Raw genomic sequence first — 15263 nt, forward strand, 5'->3', positions numbered from 1 at the left:
TTTTCTTTAAAAAAAAAAAAAAAAAAAAAAAAAAAAAAAAAAACTGATTTGAAACAAAAAAGGAAAAAAAATAAAATCATTGTTATATTTGTCGGTTGGTTTGGAAGTGTGATTATAAACTAATTGTACCGAAAGCCAATGTGAGCAAGTAATAATGCATTACCTTTTTTCTTACCGCACTCTTTCTCTCTATCAACTGCTGTCATTGATTTGTTGAATCAAAAACAATTTTTACTATGTATTATCTTAATTTGCGAAAGAGTATATAACTTTGTTTTGTTTGCCTATTTCTGCCCTGATATTTTTGTAGTTCCAACCAAATCTTATAACGCTTCAAAATGCAGAATTTCATATCTAATTTTCAAAATTTTCTCCGGTTAGAAACCCCCCCCTCGAGCCCCTACAATCAGATATTCTACACTCCATTTGAAGGGGAGTCCTGGATAACTCTCTTGATACCATTCTTTCTCTGAAGGTCAATCCACAAAGGACACATTAAAACATGATCAAAAAAGTAAAAGTATTGCTGCATGTATCAGAGGAAAGAGACGAACGTAGTCAAGGGGAAAAAAAGTAAAAAAATGCCTCTTACCCACCAAGAGAAACGTTGTTCATACAAAGGGGGCCCCATACCTGGAATAGCTTAGGGCCCTGTTAAGTCTAAATCCGGCCTGCTAAAGCAAGATTTTGTTTGAATCATCTTAGTCTTAAACGATTGATTTAACACTAATTTTTAGCTTTATCTGACAGGGAATGGCAGTTATTTTGCATTATGAGAGTTCGTGTTGACGGAGTTTGACTGTATAATAATGTAGACAGACATTATTTATTTAGAAAGACAGTATCTTATAGATTAATGAGTTATTTTTCTGTTATGCATAGCTGCTTAAATCATCAATGAAATAAATGCAGCGCTTGATAAGATAAAACAAACAAAGGAAAACAATGTTTAAAAATCTGTTAAATTTGCTAATTTCCTTATGTATTGTGACATTATTAGTGTATACTTGTACTTATTCCTTTGACCCTGGCTCTAGGGCAGTACCTTTACAACTCATTACCCAAACTTTTACCTTTAGTTTATGAGGTAATCAGCAGCTAGTTTGCAGACCCTCGCTGTAGTCCTAATTCATTTTAGCTACTAATTGTAAGAAACCTCAGCTTTAATGAGAGGCTTACTACATCCAGCTCTGTTATTGCTATTCCAAATTGATGATGCCGTTATAAATAAAACTGGAGTTTCTGGATGTTATAACAAGCTATGCTTGTAGTTCTGCCTTAGTCCTATCTATGCAGCAGTAACCCGCAGCTTAGTAGCCAATTTTTTACAACCATTTTCCAAGGTAAGCCCAGAGCTGCCAACTGCTACGATCTTCTGTCTTTTTAATTTATAATCCCACTAGCAGTACCCGCACGACTTTGTGCATAGTAGAAAATTAAAAGAGCATTTGGTTCCCCTGTATCTTTACAAATAATGGATGATGAAGTTCTTGTCGATTTGCTATGTTAATTTGTTTGTCCATGTTACAGTAATTTTCTGGTCCACGTTATGACAATTTGCTCGTCCACATTCTGATAATTTGCTCGTCCATGTTATGGTAATATGCTTGTTAAAAGGGGCTTAAAATTAAATAAAAAAAAGAACAAAATCAAATTTTTGAAAAATTATTTCGAGGTGCTCACCTCTATGCTAATTAATTTTGTACCAAATTTCATGAAAGACGGGCGAAAGGTCTAGGCGCTATGCGTGCAACAGACATCCAGAGATCTAGACATTCATCTTTATTATTAGTAAAGAAGAACGGAAAAAAAACATTAACTGCATGAAAACTAAGCCGGTGAATTCAGAAAATCAAACTTCTGCACATGTGCTGAAGGTCTCTGCACATAAAAAATGTCCTATTTGCAATCGCAATTTTCCGGTTGAACATGGTGGTCGTGATGATTGCCGAAAGTATGTTTTACTTCAAAAAGACATGCTGACTGGGTGAAAGGTACAGCTAATAATCAAGAAGTTAGTTTTTTTAAACTAATATTTGATCATCTTAAAATATTCTGCATAAAATTTTTTAATCCGTATTACTATTTTCTGTATCATATTTAAAATTTGTAAGTATCATTGTTTTTGTTCTGTATACTGTTGCTAATTCATTACTGTATATATCTGCGGCAGCGCCCCCCGCCCCCCCTCCCCACCGGAAAATGCTGCTAGGATTTTGGATTTTCATAAGTTGGCAGCTCTGGGTAAGCCGCACGAAGTTTGCAGATCCTCATTAGTAGGAAGTCCGCTGGGGGAGCATGGAGTCAAACTGCATTTGAAATTTGTGTGTGTGGGGGGGGGGTTAGGGGTGTTTTTTCTCATTTGGAACTGGGGGGGGAGTCTTGTTCTTTGAGGGGAGAGGCACCCTGCTAGATCATGGGCTAAATTAATTTTTACTACATGTATGCATGGGCGGATTTATGGGGGGGCAGAGGGGGCAATGCCCCCCCCCCCCCAGTTTTGGGAGGACTTTGTGTAGTAACAATACATCTTCCAAAAATTTAAAAAAAAAATCATTTTTTTGTTTTTGAATAGTTCAGAAGAGCATGGGTGGATTTATGGGGGGGGGGAGGCAAAGGGGGAAATGCCCCCCAGTTTTGGGAGGAGTTGATATAGTAACAACTTATCTTCCAAAATATTATAACAAAAAAAAAAAATATGATTTTTTCATTTTTGAACAGTTCAATTAAAATGAAGAGAATAGCGAATGTCCTTTTCTGAAGGGAGAAAAGAAAAAGAGAAAAACCGAACATTAAATACAAATAGTACAGCTGTCACTGGGGTACTGAAAATTAGTCTAAATTCACTATTTTGGACTGAAAACCATTTGGGCAAGTATATGAATGAAAATATAGGCTAAACGAGCTATGCATTCAAGCTGCAACACTTATAATAATTGACGTTTGGGACCCCCCGCCCGGCTCTCCAATTTGCGCTAACAGAACGATCTACTCGTTACTATTTGTTTTCTCTTATTTCAAAATATATATTTTCAATTTGCGTCATTTCAAAAACTAGATGTTTTGAGTTGTTACAGACGAAAGATTTTTAAGAACCTTCTGGATTCACCATGTTCAAATGAAATTGGCTGATTTGAAATGTATGCTTTTGCAAAAGAAGTACATAGCTAAAAGGTTTTTGTACAGCAAAATACTATCAAATGTAACAGTTAACACCGTACTCAACGAATGTATGTAACAATGAAACAAAAAACTGGAAAAATTGTCCAACCATTAACAAACAGAATGTAAAATCATTGTAAACTATGTGTTAATTATTTAGGTGAAAAAAATAGGAATCTCAATCCCTAGCAGTTCAAAACTAAATTTCTGATTTTCCAGAATCATACATTGTAAGGAAAACGTCTGAATAAAAGAAAAAGTGATGGAGATATATTTCCGGCACAAAAGTTTTGCACAACTCTTGTAAGGTCGCATTATTACCTGATGAAATGTTTTTATAACTGTGTTTTCTTTACTATTTAAAGAAAAAAATTTGTATATATGAAACTAATAGTTAGAACTGTACTTCATGCGCTTAGAAAATTTTCGGCTTTATTTTTTTGAGAAAAAAGTAAATACTATCGCAAAGTGAATAAACTTCAGTTATCTGAACGTTCTGATTAATTGAATCTTTTTATTTAGAGGAAAAGTACCATTTTCCTTACTTTCTAAATACTGTTTAAAAACTAAGGTAAGTCATAATCATCTAAGTTTAAATGAGACATTTATTGTCATTATTGAAATCTGAGTAATTCAGTCGTGAAAAGTTTCGGAAAAATTTGCTGAAATTGCATAAAAACCTTACACAGATTTGTAAAATCGTAAAAATCATTTAACTGTAAAAAACTGATGAATTTTGTTACAATCACAAAAAATCAAACAAAAATCTGCAGGTAAGAGTGAATTACATGCAGGGCCGGATTTGCCTATAAGATAAACAAGCGATAACTTAGGGCCCCTGCTTTGAAGTGGTCCCCTAATTCCCAAAAAATTGTGATTTGTTCCTTTAAAAAATGGAAAGTGCTTGAAAAACTAATTTCATTTTCAAGTACTTAAAAACCTTGAATATTTGGAAATGTGTGGCTAAAAACCCTAAATTTTAAAATTTCTAACAATTTGTAGGGGGAGGAATGCCAAAATGTGTCAAATTCAGCTCCTTGCTACATCCTGAATCAAAAATGTAAAAATCATGATTCTCGTGTTTGTAACATATTACTTGAAATAAATTTTTGTGACTCACATGCTTCATATCTTGATATTTATTTATTCCCGAATGAAGAATTTTGGAAATTCTTTTGTATTGATTGCTTTTATCTTACTTTTACTGCATATTGTTAATCTGTTTAGCCCGGGGGAAAAATGATACACTACCCCTATTCCTTTTCTGTACTACTTATAATTAAAAAAAAGTTGTGATGAGAAATTTTAAAAAAATTATTTTTTGTTTTAAACTTAAAATAGCCGTTTCTTACAAAGAACAATACTTTACAACTGTATAATCTACTACTAAATTTCAGAGACTGGAAAGTGCAAAATTACTGATAGGTTCTAAAATCCCTGAAAAGAATTGGTGCAGTATAGCCTACCAGGGCTCTTGAGCCAAAAATCCAATCTAACCAACCAAACCTTGAAAATAATTAGACAAGTCTTTGAAACTCCTAAGCAAAGTGTGCTTCAATTTTATTTCTTATCAAATGTATAAATTAAAAACTGTTCAAATGGGTAGTATGTTAACTCTCTTGAAACCTATTCTCTAAATCTGTGCACCATTTCTTTTGAAGTATTAACTTGCATCACAAAGCACTTTTAAAGCATAAAACTTTTAAAAAAAATATTTGCCTATTATTTCCAATTAACCCTTATAAGACATACAAATGCAGAATTTTATATCCATTTTATATAATTTCCTCCAGGGGAGTAACCCCCGGGCCCCCTAAATTTAGAGATATTCTATATCCCACTTAAAAGGGAGCCCTGCGTCACTCTATTAATACCAGCCCCCTCTCTTTTAAGGTCAATTAAAAAAGGACAGCGTGATTACACAAAGTAATGAAAACGACGCATAAAAAAGTAAAGAATGGCATTATGCATCACAGAAAATAGACAGAAAGGTGGGAGAGGGAGGGGGGGCAATTAAAAATGTTGCTCAAAAAAAAAAAAAAAAAAAAAAAATCCTGCCCCCCCCCCCCCCAGGAACTCAGTCCTAAATCCGCCTATGCATGTATGAAGTTAAACCCAGCTTTAATATTCATTTTTCATGGATTTTCTAGAGTGGTGATTGCTAATAAGCTTGAAACTGCAGTCTTAGGATGCTATAATGAAATGTTTTTTTATATACTTGTTATGTTTTGTTTGGTTTATTGCAATCACATTAGCCTTGTTCCTTGTGCAGCTCTTGATTTCAAAAATTAAGAAATACTAAAATAATTTATTAAGAAGTACTAAGATATGTATCGTGCATTATTAGCTTTAGTTGTTTTATCAAGCTTTCCTGTTGTTTTGTGGCTTTAAGATGACTTCTTTTTAAAACATTTGAAACGAAAGCAAGGCTTATTAAAAGATTCTTAAATGGCTGTTGATTATCACATTTCATAGATTTCCATATCTTATTCCATGTCAGTCTTAGTATTATAATCTTGGACCTGCTGTTAAAAGATTCAAATTGAAAAAACTTTTCTGAGTGTAAAATATTTTTTCCTTTTTCTATAATGTGCATAAAAACTCTAATGACCAATCTTACAAATATGAAGTATTTTAGCATTTTTTGAGCAATTAAATTTTTCTACTTTCTTTTAATGTTTAATTGCATTTCTGAGCCATCTAATGAAGTTTATTTTATGAAAAATTGTTTTAAAAGGAGCTAAAGTTTTGCTAATATATGTATATTCTTATTTTCATTTTTAGACTTCCCGTGGAATTGATGCTGAAAATGTAGATTTGATCATAAACTTTGACTGTCCAACTACCATAGAAACGTATTTGCATCGAGTTGGAAGAGCAGGGCGATATGGTATGATATTATTTGTGTTTGAATATTTGATTAATCCTTGATCACTCAGAAACTCAAATTTATTTATTTTTTTAATTTAAGCTTGGGCGATTTATGGGGGGGCATCCCGGTTTTGGAAAGTCTTTATATAGTAACAACATACCTTCCAAAATCATGATTTTTTTTCTTTTTTGAATACTTGAGAAGTAGATTTGAAGAGTAGCAAGGCTATATCCAGAAAAAATTTTTCGGGAGGGGCCCAAATTCGGACATTGCCCTAACACTGACACACACACACACACAAAAACATAGACACACAATACACGCATAAAAATATATTTACATAGAAAGTGTTTTTTGTCTCGATTTTTAATGATTCCACTGTTGGACTGTTTTTTTTTTTTTTTGAGCAATCACGATTGCTTATTGTTCTCACTTGACCGTTTTTGGCGTCTGTGCCTTTTTCAGCTTGGACCAGGCCTGCAGCACCACCGTCCACCGGCGGCGACGCAGCTGGTCCTGAGCACTGTCCCCCGAAATCCACTTTTGCTGGGCGGTGGCGTCCATGTCCCACACACACGAACGCCTACACACACACCCACACACGAACGCCTACACACACACACGAACGCCTACACACACACACACGAACGCCTACACACACACGAACACCTACACGCACACGCACGTACACAACACTCACTCACACACATGCATACATACACTTACGCACCCATGCACCCACACACATGCGCCTACACAAACACACACGCTAGTGATTGCGAAAAACATAATTTGAATTCAAGATGCCAAAAATTCAAATTAATTTTCTTTTTTAAATTTTTATTCATTTTTTAAATTTACCTTGTAGTGGTAAGGATAATAGGAGAGTGTTCCTTTAAGTCGGATGTAGAATGTCCATAATTTCAGGGAGTTCGGGAGTTTCTTCCCTGTAAAATTTTTTGAAAATAGATATTAAAATCTATATTTTGAGGTAAATCTGTATAATGGGTAATTGAGATTACAAAAATATGAAGAAAAATAGGCAAGCAAAGTCTTTTAAAAGTTATGCATTCTTTTGCAAATCAAGACCCATCAAAATAAAAATTGCTTGCTCGACAAATCGTTGACATTAATTGACAGAGAGGAAAACGTGAAAGGAGAAAAGAGAAGCACATCGTCATTTGCTCTTATCAGCTTTTAGTGTAGTTTGTTTTTGATCACTTCTCCAACATCTCCCCCCCCCCCTTTTCATCAAATACCTTACAGTATAAAATTGTACAAAATGGTTTAAAAGAAATGGTGTGAAGATTCTGAAAATAAAAGAACGAAATAGTAATATTCTGGCCATTTGGGACAATTCATACTTTTTTTTTAAAGAGACAAAATTGAGGAACTTTTCAAGGAATTTCAAAAACTCAAATAATTTTAAAAGACTCTAGAACAGTCAGGGCCGGATTTAGGGGATGGTAGGCGGGGCTGCTGCTCTGGGGCCTCCACAATAAAGGGGCCCCCACAATAAAATTTTTACAAAATATCCTAACTTTCACGGGTCAAAAATATCAGATATATATATAAAAATATTCGGATAAATATCAGTATCGGATATTTTCGAAAATATGATCTTTTCTGACCCTGATTAGGGGCCTCCACTTCTTCGTCGTCCCGGGGCTTCCACACTTCCAAATCCGGCCCTGAGAACAGTTAAAATTATTTAAAGCACTTAATTTGAACTTTTCAGAAGTTTATTGCACAATATTACAAAATGCTTATAACTTTGTAAGACACATCCGTTTTAAGTTAAAAATAAATGTAACGAAATATTTCTCAAAACAATTTTTTTTTTTGAGTAAGTGTTTTTTTTCCCCTCATGCTTAAACTGTGAACAGTATGCAGTAGAAGTAAGATAAAAACAAGCAATAACTAAAGAACTTCCAAACTACTGAATTCGGTATTAAATAAAAGGCAAGACATGGAACATATGTCGCAAAAATTTATCTTGAAAAATATGCTACAAAACGCAAGAATCATGATTTTTGCATTTTTTTCTCAGGATGTATCAAGGAGCTGAATTTGGCACATCTTGGTAACTAGATACTAGCCTAATCGGAAACTATGGACCCAGCCCTTGGGGAGTCCCCGGCTCAAAATCCGTGCAGTGGAATAAATGTGCTGCACAAAGTTAGCTTCCTAGAATTTCGGTTAGGCAACTGCTGTAATGTATTTCTGTGACTGGGCTCCTTTAGTAGTCTAAGCAGGGATAGACAATAGACCTGAGGTCTCAGTGCTTGCGCTCGTTTCAAGCGCCCCCTTTTCACTTCATACTTCAACCCTCCTTCTGGTAGCATAATAGGTGATAATCAACAATTGCAATTTAAAAGAAACTTGGAAAAAGGACCAAGGGGAACGCCCCTGAATCTCTCTTTACATTACCAAAAAGTTGTGTAAAGTGCATTTTTAAAACTGCAAATTGAGAAAATTTGCTGGGTTGTGCCCTGGAATCTCTCCTCCCCGTAACATCACCAAAAATCTTCTAAAACTACGTTTTTAGAGCTACAATTAAAAAAAAATTCTGCTGGCAAGTTCCTAAACAGCCCTTTTATTAACGTAATTAACAAACAATTACAGTTTTGCAATTACCCTCAAACCTCTTCTCCCTGTAACAAAACTAAAGATAGTCAAAAATGCATTTTCAAGACTACGAATACTTAAACTTTCTGGAGCAGAAGCCCCTGTATTTAAGACACATTTGATATAAAAAAGAAGCCTTCAATTTCATACACCTCCTATTTATTTTGTGACTTTGGAATGGCCCTGAGAGTCGGATCATGCCGTGGCAGCAACTTCTGACACTTACCACTGATCCCTTTTGACAAGACCAAAGACAGTCCAAAATTAGTTTATTAGGCTCTTAAGTTTGGAAAGTTTTCGGGTCAGAGTCCCCAATCCCTGCTATCTTCCCTAATATCACTAAAGATAACTTAAAATTGCATTTTCAGAGTTTTGATTTTGAAAACTTACGTGAGACAGCAGCTGCTTGCCCCCACCCCTTATACCGTCATACCAAACATAATCAAAAATCATATTTCTTGGATTCCCTGGGGAGCCTCTTTCCCTTGTCCAAAGTAACCAAAGAGAACTTTAGAATGTGTTCAAAGAAGGAAAGCTCCTAAATTTTCATCTCCTTCCCGTAAACTCACCCAAAGAAAAATTGCAATGGCGTTTTTAAAGTCTTACTGTCAAAAATTTCAACCCCTCCCCCCAAAACCTCTTCTCCCCCAGCGTCATCAGTCGTAGACCTTATAACTTTGAAAAATTTCCAAGTTAGAGCAACCACATCCTCCTCTAACATGTCAATATGTATAACAAAATTGCATTTTTAAAACTTCACTAACAAAATTTTCCGGGGTTAGCCTCAAATGTGTTTTTAAGGCTTCAAAATTTCCAGGGAAGCGTCCACAAACCAAACCCTTTTCCTTGTGTTACTACCAAATATAGCCTGGAATCGCATCTAAAATGATATACTGAACCCAGTGTCAGTTTGGCATGTATTTCAAAACATTAAAAATGCTCCTAGGTCTGCTCCTCCTTTACAAACAATAATTTGGGCGCTCCTGACCTTCAAAGGTCATAAAAAGTGATTGGTGGTACATGTTACTATTTCATGTTCCAACTTGAGGGACAATTAAAGGTCCTCATGTCATAAGTATCTTTCAGGATTGGGACATTTACGACACCACACATCATTTTCTGTACCAACAAAACTTGTACATTACTGAATTTTGATTACATGATATTATAATAATAAATTTAAATTTCTGAGGAACGATTTGCTCACATTCAAACATTTTGATCAAGTTTAGCTCTTGGTAATTCAGTAAAATTACTGTTCAAAAGAAAAAATTAATGCAACCAATAATTCCACCCCCCCCCCCCAATTACCATATGTCTACCAATGCACAATAATGCTTCAGAAATCAGAGCAACACGTGAATTTTTTGTCTTTATGTTAAAAATTTGAGAACCACCCAGAAACAAAATCCTGGCTACAGTCTTGAATTTGTCTTATCTGAGCAACAAACAATAGAACAAATTGCAAATTTAGTTCTCGGTAATTCGTGTTCGTATTAATGAAGTTGGACTGTATAGCTACTTCTTTTTTCCAAAAATTTTTCATTTCTGTCCCACATAAAGCTTGTAAGGGAATCTCTCCTCTTAAGAGTTTTAATTCTAACCTGTTATGCTGTGGTTCTATTTCTGTGAGTACAAGTGCTAATGCTGTTGTAAAAGTTTATGTGTTGCTGCATATAGTTTCGCAATTTCATTTATTATAAGCGAATTCAATGCTCAATTGTGTGTGATATGTATAATTATTTTTAATTTTATATTCAAACCTATTAAATATTCTCATTTATAGGAGCAAGAGGTGTGGCAATCACATTTAGAACTAAAGCAGAAAATATACTTTTTCAAAGATTTCAAAAAGAGGTGAATTTCAGAGCACACAATCTGCCTAGTAAGAGTACATTATTTTTTATTTTTCACTTTCAGTGATGATGGATATAATTTCAGTTGAAATTATATATTTTATGTATTAAATTTCCTCGTAATCGTCCTTAATATCCTTTAATTGTTTTGAACAGAGTATAAACTTAACTTTAAAGACTTAATTAGGTTTCGCTGTATTTCAATTCAGTAAGATTTTAAAATCTTTTAGATTTGTAAGCACATGATTTTGAAAAACTTTTAGATATTATTCAAATCTATTTCATGTGTATCACTGTTACATTTTTTAGTTGTATTAGTAGTTAATCTCTTTTTACTTGACTCGGGCTTCACAGTGGGGAATAGTATTAAATGGTTTTGGAATAGTTGGTCTAATGTGTATTTTAGTGCAACTAGTTTTAACTGATAAACCCTTTTATAATAGTGTGTTCATCTTGGAAATTGTTTTAGGATGCTGTAGTCTTGTGTTTTCAGGCTGCAATTTGCTTCAAAGCTCTTCTGTGTCTGTTAGTCAGCTTTGGTTTTCAGTATGCTTCGCAAACCATGTCTTTCCTGGTTTGCTATAAGCTGTAAGTAGCACTGCACAGTGATTGCAAGACAGTCAGTGCAAGAGGAAGCACGGACGTCCAAAACTAACCTGGCGTCAGATGGCCGTACAAGAAAGAAATGCCTTTGGTTGGCCAAGCTGGGGGAGTGCCAGGGAGGCGGCATTAAACCAGTCGGGATGGAATGCCATGCTAGCGACCTCATGCGCCACTAGGCGTTAAGAGAATCAAGTCAAGAAATGATTTTCATACCTGAGGTTCTTGTAAGAAGGGCACTAAAAATCATGCTTCTTCCATAATCAGCAAGTTCTGCCATAATGAAGTCTTAACACCTCAATGCATTTCATCTAAACAGTTGTTGCCTATACAGTAAAACCTGTCTACAACGATACAGTTGGGACCTAAAAAAAATATTGTAATACACAGGTTATCGTTATAGACAGTTTAATTATTCATGCTGACATTTTGCTGGGGCAAAAAAAAAAAAGTTATAGACAGGTTATCGTTATACACAGGTTTCACTGTATTATGACTAGTCAAATGTCTTGCATTCACCTGCTAGGTGACACTGTTGAACACTAGAAGTAGGAGTACATGACAGCTTGGCTACAAGTCACTGGTGTTTACGTTACTTTGTCCGACCCTTGTAATTAGTTATACATGCATTTTTTTAATGGAATTAATGTCAATTATTTATTTAAAATGTCAAATTTCTCAAATTTATTACACATTTACTTTTACAGATCCTTTGGTTCGAGATCTAATAAATTTCATACCTAAGAATTTGAACGATTCAGAAATCCTTTCGAAAGACCTGGAACTAGAACAAAATGGCGATACAGACTGTAATGATATTGCGACGGCTGAAATAAGTTCTTCAAAAGGTGACACTGAAAGTAAAAATCTGACTGTGCTTGAAAGCAAGGATATTTTGCAGGATTCTGCCATTCAGAATAAAACTTCTGAAGAAGCTGAAAGTCTTTTGCATAAGAAATCTGAAGTTTTAAATGAAATGAAAGGTAATGAGGCTCTTACTCCAGTCTTCGATCAAAATTTGTTGTCAAAAAAGACAGACAGTGTCAAGGATAAGGAAGAGAAAAAAGATATAGATGCTGTCAGCAATGAAGTAGAAGAAAATTTAAATTTCAGGATAGAATCACTTTTTAACAGTAATACGAATGTTGTATTAAACCACAGCAAAGATATTAAAATGAAAAACATTGATAGTTGCAGTAACAAAGAACTCGATCATTCTCTGAGTAATGACAAAACTGCTGTGGAAAATGAAAGTAACTGTGCACAGTTTGAAGCTAAATCTGGAAAAAAAACTTCCAGAAGGGGAATTGAATCCCTTAGTAATACCTAAATGCTTCCAAGAAATGTTTGAAGAAACTATCTCGTTGGCTCAACAAAATGATAATGTTCAAGAAACATTAAATAAACAAGTAAATTCTGCCTTCAGTGAAGCAAACATTGAAAACTATAAAGCTGGGGATAATGTCTGTAGTGACAATATAATAAACAATTTGGCTTTAAAATTTATTGATAATTATGTGGAAAAAAATGGTCATTCAGATATGCTGAGTGAAAAGGAGATAGCAGAAAACAATAGAGGTGTTTCATATGGACCGTTCAGAGCAAAAAAATGCATAACACAAAATGATATCAATATTTTAAGATCACGTAATAACAATTTCTTTTATAATGTGCTAACTAACCACTCCCACAATAAATTGAACAAAAATATTTCTTGTGTGGAGAATACCGGTGAAAAAGGTTTTGTAGAGAATCTTTCACAACTACAAAGTATTGATGGAAATTTATCTAACAAAGATGCAAATGTATGTTTAGATTCTGATAAATCTTCAAATTTAATATCTTTGATTGAATTCAGTAATGAGGATAAATTTAATACTGTTTGTGAAGTATCATCTTCGGAAAAGACATTATTGAAAGATCTTTCAGGTAACAAAAACATGCTTGAAAGTGCACCAAATATAAGAAATAACATTTCTCATAATAAGAACTCCGGTAGTTTTGAGCCTTTAGATAAAAAATCAAACACAGTGGATAGCTTTAAGGATCAAATAAAAGGTGAAGTGATCTATTGTTCCCCAGATGTAGATAATTTGACCAATAATTACTTTGAGAGTAGTGATACTGAAATAAGTGATGAAATTTGTGAATGTAATTTAAATAATAGTGCTGAATTTAATCATGATAATAGTGATGAGAGTGAAGAGTATAGTTCTAAGAGTGAAAAACTTAATCAGAATAAAAGCGAAGAATGCAGTTATGAAGAAAGTGAGGAGTGCAGTGATGAAGAAAGTGAAATATGTAGCAAAAAGAGTAAAGAATCTAGTGATTTGGAAACTGAAGAAACCAGTGAGGAAATGAGTGAAGAGTCTAGTGATCTGGAAACTGAGGAATCCAATAACAAAACAAGTGAAGAATCTAGTGATCTAGAAACTGAAGAATCGACTGAGGAAAGCAGTGATGAATCTAGTTTTAGTACTGAATGCGGTTCAGCCGATCTATCCGATAGCGATAATAAGCAAAGTTCTGAATCTGAGGATGGAAGCAGCACCGGCAGTAAATCATCTCCCATTAATCTTCAAAACAAAAAGCATAAAAAAATGAAAAATAATAAAAAAGAAATTTTCAAAGTGAAGAAAGAGAGGTCTAGAGTAGTTGATTTGCATGAAAAGAAACAATATGTAAATGGCAATTCATGTTACTCATCTAGCTCCTGTCGTTCAACTTTGTCAGATGATGTTCTGAAAAGGCAAACTCAAAGAACTTTTTGTTGTGATGCTAAAGCAGATGTAATTCCAAGACACGGTAGAAAAGGTCAAGAAAGAAAAACAAATTCTAAGACTTTCTCAACTAATTCCAACCTGAAACCATTCTATGCAACAAGTAACTACCCTCAAGCAAATTATAGCCCTCACATATGCTGTTGCTGTCAACATATTAAATATCCCAATTATGGACATTCGAGTAAGATTAATAGTGTACAGTGTGATCGCGAATGTTGCCAACCTGCAAATCAGTATTTTCATGGTACAGCTGTTAACCGTAACAATCAGGATTATTTGTGTAAGATATGGTATCAAACCTTTTATAATCAATATTTTTGGATAAAGAACAATGCATTTTACATTTCTAAAAACTTTTGATATTTCTCAAAAACGTTTTTGTTTGTGTTTTATATTGTTTGATTAATTCACTATTGGCAACATTGCAAATATGGTGTAACAAGTTTTATTACATAAAATTTTGTCTTTAAAAGTACCTACTTTCTTTCTCCTAGTTTACTTTGTTTTGTTTTATCTTGAGAAATATCCACTTCATATATTAATATGTTTCTTAAATTTTTTTAATGAACTTGAATCAATGTAAAGTTTATTTTATTCTTTAAGGTGGCTGTTAAAAAACAATCTTTCTTTGTTATTTCAAACCAAAGGAGAAGGTTCCTTTTAAAAAAAATCTAGCAGTCTTTTTAAAAAAATACAAAAAGTATTTAAAATTTTTGCTAAAAAGTATATTAAGACCTCAAGTATGCAAAAGTAACATATTTTAAATATCTTATGTATTTAAATGATATTTTTTGTAAGGGATATAATATGTGCAATTCTTAAACATGCTTAAAGTCATTTCTTATTTATTGTGGTTAACCAGGTCTTTTTTTTTTTTTTAATTTACTTAACAATTCGCCCTAGGAAGAAAAAATAGGATTCTTTACCTATTTTAGTCGCTTTTTCACTAGTTTAACATATTTATTGTTTTTACAATTAATTGCAAAATAATAGTTATTGACCACATTTAGGCCTAAAATAGTATTCTCTTTTTTAGTTGCCAATGGCAGCCCTGCAAAGTGTTCAGATACAAATAACTTAGAAATTGTTTAGTTTTAGGCAAACTTCAATTAAATTTTTAAAACTGGGTGGACATGAAATATGTTTACTAATTTAATAGCAGTATTTTATGGTACGTATTTCATCACGCTTTTTTAGACCACCCCTCTTGAAAAGATGTTTTTGGGGTTCATTGGGTGGTCTGTTTAGAGAGGTTTCATTGTAAATCACATATATAACGATGGCTAAAGGGTGATACCTCGTAACTTATACTCTTTAATATTGTTACAAGGTATCACACCTTAGCCATTGCTAAACATATTT

At 33.7% G+C, this 15263-nt stretch overlaps 2 protein-coding genes across 2 annotated transcripts in view; both read left to right on the forward strand.

Moving 5' to 3' along the window:
* Positions 1-14376, forward strand: part of LOC129225662 (probable ATP-dependent RNA helicase DDX20) — a 92516-nt gene extending 78140 nt beyond the window's left edge. The window contains exons 8-10 of the mRNA XM_054860138.1: positions 5947-6052; positions 10449-10547; positions 11826-14376. Of these exons, the coding sequence (XP_054716113.1) occupies positions 5947-6052; positions 10449-10547; positions 11826-12448 (828 nt within the window). The 3' untranslated portion in view covers positions 12449-14376. The remainder of the gene's footprint in view (positions 1-5946; positions 6053-10448; positions 10548-11825) is intronic.
* LOC129226852 (uncharacterized protein DDB_G0284311-like) lies at positions 12916-14515 on the forward strand. The gene is made up of 4 exons (XM_054861482.1): positions 12916-12923; positions 12977-13047; positions 13201-13641; positions 14505-14515. Exons 1-4 carry the CDS (start codon positions 12916-12918, stop codon positions 14513-14515), a joined length of 531 nt encoding a protein of 176 aa, XP_054717457.1.
* Positions 14516-15263: the final 748 nt, after the last annotated feature.

The sequence above is a fragment of the Uloborus diversus genome, chromosome 7, assembly GCF_026930045.1.
Source record: "Uloborus diversus isolate 005 chromosome 7, Udiv.v.3.1, whole genome shotgun sequence".
Lineage (NCBI taxonomy): Eukaryota > Metazoa > Arthropoda > Arachnida > Araneae > Uloboridae > Uloborus > Uloborus diversus.